The 15526-nt window shown below is 41.6% G+C and overlaps 1 protein-coding gene across 1 annotated transcript; it reads right to left on the bottom strand.

Moving 5' to 3' along the window:
- Positions 1-9866: 9866 nt before the first annotated feature.
- On the bottom strand, positions 9867-14175 carry MTG2 (mitochondrial ribosome associated GTPase 2; the record flags this gene model as incomplete). The annotated part of the gene is given in 8 exon segments (XM_079543572.1): positions 9867-10261; positions 10637-10775; positions 11396-11614; positions 11910-12025; positions 12627-12774; positions 13873-13938; positions 13941-14016; positions 14018-14175. Coding segments are annotated over 8 exon segments (1317 nt in total).
- Positions 14176-15526: the final 1351 nt, after the last annotated feature.

The following is a 15526-nucleotide window of genomic DNA, read 5'->3' as shown; positions in this document are numbered from 1 at the left end:
AGGCTCCTGAAAAAGCTGCATTTCTTTTACTGCTGATTAAATGGGGTCTGGATGTCACACAAAGTTGGTGAGAGCGGGGCACTTAATTCTTTCTGGCTGTAGTTCTTTTCCAGAGCATGCTACGTGCAGCCTGCATCTGAAAAGCTTACCTTAAACCTTTGTGACTCATGAAATCCACTCAACTGCCTAAAAAAAGATAAAATCATAATCACAGAATCATAGGGGCTGGAAAGAACCTCTGGAGACCAGCTAGTCCAACCCTGTGCTAAAGCAAGTTCCCTGCAGTGGGTGATGTGAATGAGGGCCCAATTCCCAGCTGTATTTCTTCTCATTTGCTCATAAAGACAGAGAGGGCTACAAGATCCAGCCTGATAAAAGAAAAGTTATGTTACACCTACAGAAAAGGGTGGAGGAGTTGTTGGTTCTGTCATACCTGGTATTAAAACGAGGCTTTCATGTTTTCATCCTCTTATCTATCTTTTACCAGGTAACTTACCTATCATTTTACCAGAAAGGAAATTTAACAGAAAATATTAATCTGAAAGAACTCTTTCTATTCTGTGGCTAACAGGTAGATCTCTGACAAATTAGATGTGAGAATCCTTTCCTCACGATGGTTTGTTTCTTACTGACCAAATGAATTCACAGATGAAGAATGTACCAGTCTTTCCTATATGAGACATTTGCCTGAGTAAGGATGGACTGGTAATTGAGCTTCATAATAGAATAAAGCAGGGAGATGTCACAGGTGCTGTTTTTCCTTCTTCCTCCACATTGCAATACACATAAAACAGATTATTATATGACCAGACCAGACAGTACCCACAGACCAGAGCTAAGAAACAGGGAGCATATGGTGAGTTACCAGGTTCTTTTTCCTCTTTCTGTAAAATTGTTCCTTTCTAGAGTATAAATTCACTGTATCACACTGAAAAAGAAAGAAGAGTTGCCACTTCTAGCTGGTTTTCCTGCAGGTGATGAGCTGAGCAAGAAGGCATTTAAAAAGGAAGTTGCAACTGTTTGTCTGAATTCTGGAAACTGTTGTTTCCATTCTCAAATTCTTAGCTTATAATTAAATATTTGCACCCTGCAGACGAGCAGATTTTCTCCTACGTCCATGGTAGTAATTCTATTCAAAAGCAATGAGACCTATTTTAATTTTGGAGTTGACTTTGCAGAGACATGGGCTGGGATTTCTTTTTCTCTGCATATTTGCTCAGTCAAACAGCTAAAGCTGTAAGCAACACAGCGTTAAGAGGCCGATAAAACGCACAGTACTTGTAGAGCTGATGGAGATTGCTCTTGCTCCCTGTCATCCATAAGGCCACACTGTACCTACACTGAAGTCCATGTGCCATCTCTGCAAGTGCCACGAATCCCCGAGTCCCACTAGTGACATCAGTGTATTTCTGTATCATTTAGAACCCCAGTGCCACTTTCCTCTGGGCTGTCAGAATGGACCAAGTATTTTGGTCTTAAAGTCCCTTCCTACAGAGTAAAGAAATGGACAGGTTTCATCGTAAAGCTTTTGCACGGTATTTCCATGCTCTCTGACTGCTGTATGTGCAGGAGATGCTCAACACATTTTCAGATAACAACTGGGGGAACTGCAGCCATACATCCATCCTAAAAGAACACTGGCTTCTCCCGTTTCCCTTTCCATATCTCTCTGGATTTCAGTAACGTTTCCATCACACCAATAATGTTTTAATTGCAATAAAGTGATATCAAGATGAGCAAAAAACAGCCCCCAAGTCAACAGAAGTTATTTAATGAGATAGGAGCAGTGCATCATTTTGCTAAAGTAGTTCCTGGGAAAATATGATTTGGGAATCTTGTAGAATTCTTCATGGTCATTATCTCTTCTTATAGGAGAGACTGCACGCGCCTGTGCTTGTACCAACATGTGCACAGATGATTGGAAATAAACCTGTGCCTCAGTGATTAAACACATTCATGCTTCTTTAATTCCTGTGAAGGAGGACAACGTGGGTTTGTGGGTTTGCAAAGAGCAGGGCTTGGATTTTCAACATTATGAAGAATTTGAAGTGTAAAGGAATGGTTCGAGATATGCTGCAGCCGTTAGCAAAGAGAAAGAGAAGTGCTGTGAAGGTCGGCTGTGCACGTGTAGCTTCAGCTCACACAACACATCACATTTGTCTTTGCAGCCCTGAAAGGCCAGGCTCCCACACAACCCTACTCAGTACACAGGCACTGTATGGACCAAAAGGTTGAGATAAGGACTGAAATGTCAACTGTTCAGCAAATGAAGTTTTCCTTGACTGTTATGGAGAGGTTATACCTTCAGCCATCATTTTCACAACCCCTCTCCGTATCCTGTGGTTCTAAGAAATGAATTCTGAGAATCAGCTTAACTTAGCTGAAGTTATTTTAGCTCCTGACAGATTTTTCTGACAAGATACTTGCATTCCTTTCTGGAACTAACGCTCCTGCCTTGCCAAATACAAAGGAAAACCAAGGACTTATGCCCATATATGAACTCACACCCAAGCCTGGTGTTCCAACTGAAGCCTTCTAAGCTGGTTTGAACTTTCAGCGCAGCTGATGACTAATTCAAACACTGCTAAAGGAACATGTGAATTCCACCGATGATCAGTGCTCAGATTATAAGCGTCCATGTGCACTTGGCCTAAGGAGCCTCCAGGCATTATCAAAAATGAACTGTGAAAACAACAGAGCCATAGACAATGCAGGGCTTCTCATCAACTATCCTAGCAAAGCACTTGGATACTTTTGCTACCAAGCCTGTAAAACAGTTGCCCTATTGCTACTGTCTGACAGAAACCAAGCAGATTGGATCTGTTTTCAATAAAAAACAGGAAGGATGACCAACTGTAATTATAATATGCGTCAAGTGTATGTGGAAGTACATAGGCATAGAGGAAAAAGAAATACAGCTATTTCCAGAGAGAAATACCCAATTTATGCCTGCAGTGTTAGTAAATACTATTCACGCAGTTGTAAATTGTCCCCAGTTGTGTTCTTTTTTTTAAGAAGCAGGCTAGGTGACCTGCTGTAAGACCTGCTGGGAGGTGATGCCAATGCTCTTAATACAAACCTACACTCCATTAACCACAGGATGTAAAGGCAAAAAGAAAACAAGGCCTGAGCTCCCTTCCCAGAGCACTGTTTGCATATCAATAAGCTATCAAAGAATATTTTTCAGCACAGCTACTTTCTGTGTAGCTCCGTACTGCTTCTACCCCAATCACCAACAGTGAAATATTTCTTAACGCAGACAGAAGACCCTGCTCCCACAGCCTCTCTTCAGAGCCCCTCCTTAGTTACAGTTTCTTATTCGTTCTCCCCAACCTGTAGTTCCATAAATGGCTTCATTGTTCCAGAGACACGGCTGAAGCTTCATTAGCCAGCATGGGAGGCTACAGGAGAAGAGAGAACGCAAGAAGGAGCTTTTGATGAAAAGCACCTACCTGGGATAATTAATGAGATTTGCCAAGAGGGAAACTGGGAAGATGTAATCAGTACTTGTTCAAATCGGAATATAATGGTTTCCTTCCGTGTTCATAAGTGAAAGGGCATTCTTATGGCAAAACTAGGATGGAAAGACACTCAATTAGCAGCCTTGCAAGAGAGAAGTTTAGCAACGCGGCTTCTGAGAGTGGGGATTCGTTTTTCACAGCCCCAGCCCTGGTGCAGTGATACCACCACAACTTTAAGCACAGACCCAGTCTTGAAAGAGGCCATCTCCACTCTAAATGACATACTCTACAAATAGATGGAGCCAAATGAGGAGTAGTATTACTTTTATTTCCAATGTAGGAATTGCAGGCAAGAATAAAAACAGTTTGCTAGCCAGCCTGGATGAGTGCCAAAAAGGGAAAGCTTTTATTTGTAGTCCAGGACGCGTGGCTCTTGCTTATTACTGGGTATTTGCAAACCACAGTTTTACTCCCTAATTTACAAGCCACTCACACAGACTGAGTATAAAAGACAACCAATATTTAATCCAATTACCAAACATTATAGGCAGTGCTAAGCGTGCACATTTGTGAGGGAAGAACAGGACTATTATTTTTCCATTTGTAAAATTCTACAGCCCTGTACAATGTAAAATGTGACTCAGATGCACCAAGCAGGACTTCTTGGTGTGTTCTACAAGCTTTTCTTATACAATAGAAACCTGTCAATAATTCCAAGGCCCCCCACCATAACATGCAATGATTGTGTATCAGGGATGGCAAGGACAGAGCATGAGAGGAGGAGCGATGGTGCATAGGGTCACAACCACCACAAGTTGTGCACATCCTGTGCACCTCAATGTAAAGCTCATGACAACAGTGGAATTTTTACAGGCAGGCTGGGCCCACAACATGCCATCGGTCCTTTTAGGCATAAAAAAGCAGCTGTGATGTAGTATGGACTCTTGAATTCTTTTATCACCATGTGCTATGGTTTAACAGCACAATTAACACTAAGGAAACCTGCCTGCCCTGCAGCTGATCATCTCATTCAGGACTCCTCAGCACTCACAAACAACAAGCTCTCTTCTAGAAGGGCAACAACAGTTCTGGCAAACACTTTAGCTGTTAAGTAACAGCTCACACACAGCTTCTGTCATTAGAAGCTGTTTATTGAATAACAAACAATGATAGGAGTTGCACAGAGAATTCCTTGAATGTTAAGCTGCACACAGACCCTGCAGTGTTCCTGAGCTGATGATAGATTGACAAAGCAGAGTTATTACCCTCTATTGTGAAAATAATTTACTCCCTAAAAAGCACAAATTCAATGCACCATTGCAGCTAAAACACTGCTTAATATCTGATACAGCTTGCATTCAAAATATATGTGGATACAATGATACGTAAAATACTGGCACGCAGCCTAAGTTAAGCACTCTCATGACTTGGAATTAAGCTGTTATTCCAGAGCTTTCATGAAAGTAACAAGTGGGAAAATTCTTTGTTGATGCTGCTAATACTTTTAATCTATACCAGGGTTGCAAACTATTCTATAGAACCATACGCACAGAAGAATGCTGATGCTTATTCCAGAGTAAGGTAAAGACTGAGGTTGAACATACAAGGACAGAGCAGAAAGGCAGATCAGAACTCAGCAGAGGATCGAAATGCCCACCATACCCTTTCTGAGGTTCTCATTGGGAAGAAGTCATGCAGACAGAAGCGTGCAGAACAATTCATTAAGAGCTGAAATCTCTCAGAAATTCCCACTGGAAATCCCACATGTTCCCAAGCTGTTTCAAAATGACCATCTCAAAAATGCTTTCTGGTAACAGTTCACTCAGTAATTTGCCTGGAACAAACAAGAAAAACAATCCTCTTTCATTCATCCATTGAGAGCTAGCCCCAGTTCAGTGATCGAAAGACTAAGAACAGGAAAATCAACTATTTAAGGTCTTCATATCAAGTCACTTGAATAACTGTTCTCATCTCAGCAATTAATTCACCTAGCACTCACTTAATAGAGGGCCATTCAATGGCAATTTCTGATCAATATTGATCACTCACAAATGTGGCATGAGGAGACATCAAGACAGCAAGTAATGCAACAGAACTGCCTCCCCCACACCAAAGCGGGCTGAAGCACGGGCATCATGAGCCTAAATGCAAGCTACACGATGGCCAAGGAGGTATTTGTTCTGACAGGATCCACCAAATTGCACCAGAAAAATGGATACATTAATCATCAGGAAGAAGAGCAAGCACAGAACACGGAACGAGTTTATTCTTCGTTCCATTACATCTGTGACGCTCGTCAATTATTTTTTCCATTAATACATAAATACTGGGGCTGTATTAAGGTAAAAGCAGGCAGAGCTCCATTTTTAGCTTGAATACTCACTAAAAGCAAATTTCAACTTTTGTTGGTGAAGTAACCTAGCAGTTACGTGTAATATTGGTTTTGTTCCAGACTAAACACATTAAGAAATTAACTCCTGTAGCTCTAACTCCATTTAGTCTTAATACAGAATTGTAGAACTGTTCTACGCTAACGAGTTTCACGAGCCATTTGAATGTATTTAGTGAGCATTAAAACAAGTCGCTACCTTTGGAACACTTAATGATAATGACATGAATGAAGAGTACCAGTTAATAAACTGGACGTGCTGATGTGGCAACTCCTGTTTTGTATAATGTGGGAAAAAACCTGAAAGCCCGCAGATGTGAAGCAGGGCACAGACAAATATTTTCTAAAACAATCCAGTAAAAACGCCAATTTCAGGCAGTGACCTTCTAGAGGTTATTTTTCACAGGTGATAAATGTGTGTCCTGTCTGGACAAAGCAAACTAGCTGCCCAAACTCATCTCCCTCATTCCTAACAGCAGAAAACAGCAGGAAATGAATAGCCACCCAACAGTATGATTGCATGAATAAGATAATCAAAATATGGCTAGCCCATCTGTACCATCACAGATATCATCTTGACAATCAGCACATAAGCAATTACACTGCCTCATACAAATATTTTTCTTCATAAGCATTTTCCATTTGTAGTGGAAGATTAATTTATCTAGATGTGGACAGTGAATAGCCAACTCCTATCACTGGTTGATGAGCGTGCACACAAAGGACGCACTGGGTGGGAATTCACACATCCTTGGGAGAACAGCCACGCTCCTTCCTCAATGGAAATTAAGCAGTGAGGAAGCGAGCGTCAAGATTCAAATAAAAAGAGACACACTGTTGTGAGTTTTTCCATGTGGTGGTAAAATCCAGAGAAACCCTTGCCGTTTCCTAAGATATCGACTGTTAGCACCCATCTGTGCAGCGTGCACTCCTCTGCTTACAGAGAGAAAGAGGATTTGAACAACAGAAGATAATTTGTTCTGCGATTGGTGTTTAGTCTCACTTTGTAACCAGCATTAATATGTCTGGATCTAAGTGCATTACTCATTTTAAAAGGTGATTCAGGCCTTATAGAACATTTTAAGCATATATGAATAAGTACAAAGCTTCTCATGTTTTGTGTGTCTTATTTTACCCAGTATCCAAGACATAAAATCTGAATGTGCTGCAATGCTCCATTTCAGTTAAAAAAAACCCAACAGTCTGGACCAAGGTCACCAATGCATTATGCCAGAGTGACTCCAATTAAAATTAATGGCATGTTACCAGAAAAAAATGGATTGTAACAAAGTTACCCATTTCCTCTTACTGAAAATGAGCATGCAGAGATGAGCAAGTTTTTAAACAGTAATTATATGGTCCAGTAATATGACTGGCCTGGTGTCTTGGCCACATGAACACTTCTATCTTGGTGATGTAACAGCATAGCAAAAACCAGCCCAGCCAAGGAATGCTCACTCCAAGGATTCAAAGCAGTACTTCATATCAACAAGGACAGAGGAAGAACAACCAACCAAACAACAACAAAAAAACCTACCAGAAATCAAACACTGCTAAGGCTGCCTTGGACAATTCTATTACAGCAAAGAAAGAGGAGATGAAAAACTACTCTCAGTGGGAAAACAAAGGACAAACACAAGCTCAGCATTAAAAGCTTGATAAAAATCTCTGCCTTTTTTCTACCAGCTGTATGTCAGAAAAAAATGGGCACATCCCACATAATAACCCTCAGAACTGCCTAGAAAAAAATCAGGAGTGCAGCCTGAAGGTGAATTTGTTCTATTGTCAAGGTTGCCAAATCATCCCTTATCATTACTGGCACACATATATAACCTGCCCCACAAACATGAATAACTTCAGTCCTTCCAAACCTTTATAGCACAAGAACAACCAACCCCTGTTTAAAAAGCTGGGGAAACTTAATGGAAGAAAGTTGGAAACTGCACTATGGAAGACAAAAGACAACAAAGCTGTGCTTTAAAGGCCAGGCACACTGCAATACTGGGAACAAGTCAAGCAGAATCAGGAGCAGTTTTAATTTATACCACGTGCACAAAGATATCACACTTCCTTAGCAACGGAAGGGATCTAAATCACCATTCAGGGAAATGACAGGGCTGTGGGTGGATGGAAGTGCCAAGCAGAACACTCACCTACTCTCCCTACATGCATCACACAGTGGGTCCAGTAAAAGATACTATGAGGGCTGCTTCAAAAGTAATGCCTCCTATTTCACTGGGTTGTCCCACAGCCTCAGAGGTGGATGTTGGTGGTAGGGCAGTAGAGACTGAACCTTCCTGGCAATATTCTTTTTATCATAGAATGGCCTGGGTTGAAAAGAACCACAATGCTCATCCAGTTCCAACCCCTGCTGTGTGCAGGTCGCCAACCAGCAGCCCAGGCTGCCCAGAGCCACATCCAGCCTGGCCTTGAATGCCTGCAGGGATGGAGCATCCACAGCCTCCTTGGGCAACCTGTGCCAGTGCCTCACCACCCTGTGAGTGAAAAACTTCCTCCTAATATCCAACCTAAACCTCCCCTGTCTCAGTTTAAAACCATTCCCCCTTGTCCTATCACTATCTACTTCTATCCACTATCCATTTCTCATCTGTTCCCACCAGTGGAGTTTCCTTTGTAAATACCTTATTTTCAGAAGAATCAGAGGTTACTCCTCATTTCTACACCTTGTAAGAAGTAGCTTGTACAGGAGACCATCATAATAGAGACCTTAATACTTTAGGAGCACTACTGAAAAAGGTGACCCGAACTATCAGCTCTGCATTGGGCACAGTCACACCCGTCCAGCATTACCTTGGAGACCTTTCACAGGAGGTTACTTCATCCAATATAGATTTATATAGACTAAGTCTAAGAACAAAGAAACCAATTACACGATCCACAGGACGTGCTGTTGAGCTGCCCAGCAACCTGCTGTGCTGTTTGCACATCAGTACACAAGATGTTCTCCAGTGAAAGCACTGAGATGGTGTGAGCACTAGAAGTCAGCGCGAGATCTCTGAGTGAAGGGTGTTCAAAATGGTCTTTGTCATTCTCAAAATTCTCAAGTACATTCAGGCAGAACACTGAGAATCTGTAAGTACCAAACAGCTGCAAAGTTAAATGTTGCTGAAGAGCACAAAGGCCTAATAGTGCTGCACAAAACCAATCAAAACAACAGGACTGAATATTAACTTCTGCCTCATTCAGTCTGGTAAATCCTAGGGGATGAAGCAAGCATGAAACAAAACATGAGAGCCCCTATGGGATCTAATACTTATGGTTTTATTTTTCCTTGATCATACCTGGAACAGTATCATTGTTTATTACACATAGATTGCTTCCCACACCCAATGAGATGCAATTACTCAGAAGTGAATTTAAAAGAGGTAATTACCCATTTTTACATTTGCACTTTTTCAGAACAAAAACCTGCTGCTCTTAAAAAAGGGCACACCCTCACTTTCTCACATAGGTGAAATTGGTTCTAATTCGTAATCATAATCACAGATCTCAACCCAACTGCAAAAGGTATGAGGGTACAAAGACTGAACAAGACTGCTCCTCTGCAGTCACAGGCAGCCAGAGGGGGAAAAAAAAAGGTAAGAAAGCATCTCTGCTAAGGATGCACCACCCAGAAGGACTGAAGTATTTGAGATGAAACCAAACAAAAAGTTCCAAGTGACAGAAGCAGAATTACCAGCTTTTCTGTAAAAAAAAACACTGTTCTAAACGAAAATTTCCCAATTCCTCAAGAAAAAAACTTAACATTTTTGTATACAGTGAGTTAAATAAAAAACTGTTTCCACCATAAAAGCAAAGCATTGCATTTATTTTATGACATCTAAGACACCTCAAAGGTGAATTGAAATTTTCCACCGGAAGCAGCCCAGACCAAACTCACAGGCTGTGTGCAATACATTCAAAATAAAGAAACAACAAAAAAACAACACATGCAAATGTTATCTAATCAAATTATGATTCTTCTTCCTTCCAACAGTTTGTAGTAGCTCTGTTTCCTACCACTTGACTGGTCTCTGCCCCTGTGCTTGTTCCATCTTCACGTAAGTGTCATACAGCTCTTTCAAACGCACTAACAGTTCCTCTAGGTTGTCTCCTGTCAATGCTGACAGTGCAATGACTCTGTCATTTATCTGTTCTTTAAGGAGTGGTAGATTAATCCTGGACTCAGCAAGGTCAATTTTATTCCCAATGACAACACAAGGCCTTGTAGACAATCCTTTTTTGTATTGTTCAAGTTCATATTTTAAGTCTTGCAGCTGAATCCATGGCTGAGACACAGAGAGATCCACCACGTATAAAAGAAAGCAGCATCGTTCGATATGCCTTAGGAAGGCCATCCCGAGGCCCCTGTTCTGATGAGCACCTCTTATTAGGCCAGGAATGTCAGCAACTACAGTGAGAGAAATGTCACAGTGAATCCAACACGCTTAACAACAAGGACAAAGTCTTTCCCAATCCACTGCAAGTGTTACATAATTACACCACAGCATATAAATACTAAGGATAACTAATGTTAAACCTGGCTGCTATTATCTTACACCCCTCAGATTTAAGTTATTCCAATGAAGACAGAATTCAGATGGCTAGTTTGATATTAACGCAACATATAAGTGAATGTGAAATGGGCTTTCAGCATTTTTGTTACAACAAGTTTGAAGTTCCATAGAAATAATTCAACAGAATTGTTAACTTCTACAGCATTCAAAGATGAAGCTGTGTGACACAAACAGCTATCAGGACGTGCTCAGTGCACTGCAACTTTTACCTGCTACTTGTTCATAGTCTTCATAGCGGACGATGCCGACGTGGGGGTTCAGAGTTGTGAACGGGTAGGCAGCCACTGCCGGCTTCGCGTTGGACAGCGCTCTCAAGAGCGACGACTTCCCAGCGTTGGGAAAGCCCACCTGGAAGACAAGCACCCATTAAAGCCACAGCTCAAGGTTCATTCCAGTAATACTTAAATAAAAAACAAACAAACTTTTACAGATGCAGAAACGTTCTCCCAGTAGGGACAGAACATCAATTTTGCCCCTTGGTCTCCCCCTTTTATTTATGGGTGACATATCTCACAAAATAGATCAAACGTAGAAAGATCTCCATAATTTATTTTTCAGTGCAGTACTGAAGCACTTATTTTAATCTGAAAAAACATTACGTCTCTTTGTTCTGCTCTTCTCATTTCATTTGTGCTCTAATTTTATCTCCACACTGTACTGTTCATCTGTAGGCTCTGCAGACAATACCTGCTGTACACATCAGTGAGCATTACTCATTCATGAATTTTGGATACTGCTTTTCTATAGATACAGTTAATTTTAGCGAAAGCAGGATGAAGCAGCAAGAGCCTGACAGCTCTGCAAATCACTTTGGACATCCTCCTACCGAACAACAGCAAGAAAGCATCAAATTGCATCTCAAAACAAGCAAGCCAAAAGGCCAATAAAAATGTTATCAGACATTATTTCTTCAGTCAGTCAAACGTCATCCTGCAACACGGAAGGTGAAGAACCATAGCAACACTCACCAATCCTGCATGAGCCGTTGTCTTGAGTTCCAAATGGAGGACCCTCTCCTGACCTGGCTCTCCCGGAGTAAAAAATGTTGGAGCTCGTTTTTCGTTGGAAAGAAAAAAGCGATTACCTTTCCCTCCAGCTCCTCCATAAGCTGCAACATACTCTTCACCATGTTGAGTGAGGTCAGCCACAACTACTCCGTCCTCCTTTACCAACGTACCTACAGGCACCTTAAGACAAAGAGAGATTAACTTCAGTGTAGCATCTCCAACAAAACCTTCTCTAGGCATATTATCCCACAAAGCGAAAGGAAGTCAGGACTGTATTTTGGTGAGATGTACCTTCCAAATAAGTCTAATTTTGATGAATAATGAAAAGAATTTTGATCTGCCTGTGTGCCAACCAGTTCCTGCAGGGCAAAGCTCACTGTAAAAGTGTATGAGATATGTTCTCTTCATGAGTTCATCAACCTTGAAAATGAGCAATGTAAATAAAGCTAACATAGCAACCAGAACCTTAACTTACTTTAACATAAATGCACGCTCCATTGGCTCCGTAACAGTTTTTGCTTCCTCCTCTCTCTCCATGAATACCCTGATAGAAAGGGAGGACTGAAGAAAGTGATTTCGTTTGCTGGTCAGCTGTAAAGCAAAACATGTGCATTTTAAAGACACTGTTTTAGCAGAACATGCAAAGTAGAACTCTGTTTTGACTCTTCTTTCTGTTTCTGACTACATTGATACGTATCTGATTCACTGTCTCAACATAATGAATCAGGGAATATTAATATCAGTTTAAGTTGTGAAGTTTAACTGCCTTTACTTATCTGCTTAGGTTTGTTAATCATACATTTCATTAAGTGGTTCATTCCAAAATGTACACAACCACTACAAAATCGTCAGGAAAATGCTGTTAGCAGATTAGCAGATTTTGCAGCAGAGTGGTACCAGAAGCAGCCTTACCTAGCTTAAGGGTAACATTTGTTGGGTTGTCTTTATGTAGCCTGGTAGAAGCCACTAAAACATTTACAAAATACCACGATTTTTAACACACTTCCTAGGAGACTCTTCTAAGGCTGTCAGTGTCACTTATACCCTTCTTACCAGAGCTCAGAACAAAACACAGAAGCAAAGACAGCTTAGAGAGAAACAACCTCTTCCTTGTGGAAACAAAAAACCAAACCAAGCAACAGATGTAAGTTGATAAGACAACAGGAAGCAAAGCAGATTTGTCGAGTTTTACCTTTTAAAATGACATGCCCTCCATCACCTCCATTTCCACCATCAGGGCCTCCAAATATTTTTCTAGGTTCGCTATAAAAAGATTGACCTCCTCCTCCTCCTTGTCCCCCAACCACACGCACTCTCCGGTGATCCACAAAATAGCGGGTCTGCAAAGATGATGAGATTTGTTGCCTTTAAGTACAGTTTATCACAGACACCATTCAACAAGCTAACTGCCCTACAGAACTTAATAACGTGCAGATGTGCTTCTTTTGTCATTATGAGTTCCTCTGAACTGCTGTAATTCACAGAAAAATTAAATATTAAATACAAAGTGCATCTTTTAAGAAAAAAAGAATCTAATTATCAGTATTTTTAAGAGTTTCTTTAAAACACAGAAAGTATGCTGATACAACCTAATGAAGCAGATGTGCAAGCTAAGAGCACACAACAGAGAAAATATCTTTCCAATATGATTATGTACTGCTGACACAGGTGGCATAAGAGAGCTACTGCACTGCCAACCAGAATCAGTCAGTCATCGTGCCCTTATTCATGTGAATAAAATGGCAAGAAGACAAACAGGTAAGCTTCTAAAAATTGAACTAAAATCTATAGAGGACATAGTGTCTGTGTGGAGGGATGTTCGCACACTGACTCATTGCTTTCTCTACCTGGTGATGAAAGCAATACAAATTGCAACCTATTAACAATTAAGAAAATTAAGGAGAGTGATAAAAAGTAGAATAAGTGAAGTTACTTTTAATACCTGTCACAAGCAGTTGCTCAAGGGGTAAAGGTGCAGAGAATTCCAGATTTTGGCCCCATTTCTGACACGACTTTATCATCTGGCTTCTGGCTGTGCTGTGCTTTGGCTTTCCTGCCAGCAACAGCAAGCTGAAGGCAGCTATCTGTGGGAAGTGCCATAAGCCCGCACTGTAAATGTGGGAGAAACGAGAGCTGCGCCCGTGCAGGTGGACGGAACTGTTCAGTCAGCGTGAATGCAGCGTGCAACTCGGCTGCACTAACGCATGAATTCTGTCAGTTACCACAGGGCTTTATACTAGGAATCATTTACATTAAACTGCCCACGTAGTAGTGGGATAAGATAAGCGTTACGATCTGAAGACAAGCGAGCGCACAAATGGAACTCGTGCACAACGAGAGCTCCGTTCGGAGCAGCGCTGCGACAAACTGTCACTACAGATCTGGCACCACCACACGGCGACACGGGGAACTCGTTTTAAACTGAACCGTATCGGTACTAGCAGAGAAGAAATTCCATCCTGACACGAAGAGAAGCTCCTGCGCGGCTTCTCCAACACGAAAGACAGGCTGTAACGCGCCGTGACAGACAGCGACGGCCGTGCGGAGGGCAGGGCAAGGAGCGGAGCAGCGCGGTGCGCAACGCAAGCACTCACCAATTTCTTTTCCGAAATGACTCTTTTTTGCCTCAGCCGCCTGTTCTTTGAGCACACCGCGCAACTCGTGGAGAAAGCCGGCTCTCGGCCGGGCGCGGATCTCCATACCGACAGCACCCGCAGCGCCAACGCGCAGCGGAGCAGCATGGCACCGCCGCGCCGGCTCCGCCCCGCGGCACCCACAGCGCAGCCGCCCGCCCCGCCCCGCGCTGTGCGCATGCGTAGCGCAGCGCCGCCGGCCGTTGGGAAAGCGCGGGAAGAGCAGGGCGCGCGTCCCGTCAGTGCGCTGTGAGGGGGATCCCCTCAGTCTGCGCCGTAAGAAAAGCACCACCAACTTCGCTTTCAGATAACGTTTAACCTAAACAATTTCCAAGCATTCTGTATTACAAAACAGAAAATGGTTACAGTTAATGAAAGAAGTCAAAATGCTGGCATCACGTCGTTTCCACATCGATACATAAAAATGGACAACACATTAAATAAACATTTTTGTTATTAACAGTTAGAAATATTAACACCAAAATCATGTATAAATTAGGAAATAAATGTACAAACTATTTCCAAAGTGCTCTTTCAAATACATTATATACACAACATTCAAGAAGTTCTTAATGTAAGACATTTCAGGGTGGTGGGATGTTGCTGCTTCGTTCCAAGTGTTGTTCGTATTCTCTCCAAAGGATTTCAGCACTTTCAAAAGCCATGGGGAAGGCTGGCCGAGAGCAATGTTGCACTCTGCCTACCTGTGATATTAACACAGCGTAAAGAAAACAAACCTACTTCCTTTCCTTTCCTTGATATTTGAGAGTACTTACTTGTATGAAAACACCAGCAGGAAAGATGAATGAAATGAGGACGGGCTGAAAACGCCTTGTTTTATCAGTAATGAAAGCAGTAATGTTGCAAGGGCAGTGCTTGGGCAACATCCCATAGCAAACTGTCCACTTACAGACTTTTCTCTACAGGAATAGACGTACTGAAGGGAGAGATCTTCTGTTTTACTGTGGTCTTGGTTTTTCAAAACACAAAGTGCTAGAACTCAAAATCCTGCAAGTATACCAGTTTCAACAAACAGAAATCCTACAGCAAAAGGTAAATTTACAGCATAAACGTCCAGTTAATCTCCTATTAAAAACTGCTCATTGATTACAACCACCCTACTCTCACCACAGAGAAATTTGAACGTGTAATTTCATTTGTCAGTTAAAGAAGCACTTCATAAGGGCTTCATTCAACACTCTACAGGGACATGGAAGTAACTCCAGATGGTCTTACTGGCTTTTACACACCTCTAGTTCGTATTTCTAGATTCTCCCTCTATCAGTATTCTGTACTCAGAATATTGTTCCACAATCAAAGCTGAATTTGGTTGCTTTTCTGCCACCAAAAAAATAAAATAAATTAAAATTCTGAACTATTTCTGTTAAGCTAAAGAGAAAAAATGCTGTCAAGAAGCATAAATACAGTCAACAACAACAATAATAAATAAAAAAAAAAG

Source organism: Tetrao urogallus (genome assembly GCF_951394365.1).
Source record: "Tetrao urogallus genome assembly, chromosome: 16".
Classification (NCBI taxonomy): domain Eukaryota; kingdom Metazoa; phylum Chordata; class Aves; order Galliformes; family Phasianidae; genus Tetrao; species Tetrao urogallus.
The sequence above is the reverse complement of the archived record's forward strand: the minus strand, read 5'-3'. Positions and strand labels throughout refer to the sequence as shown.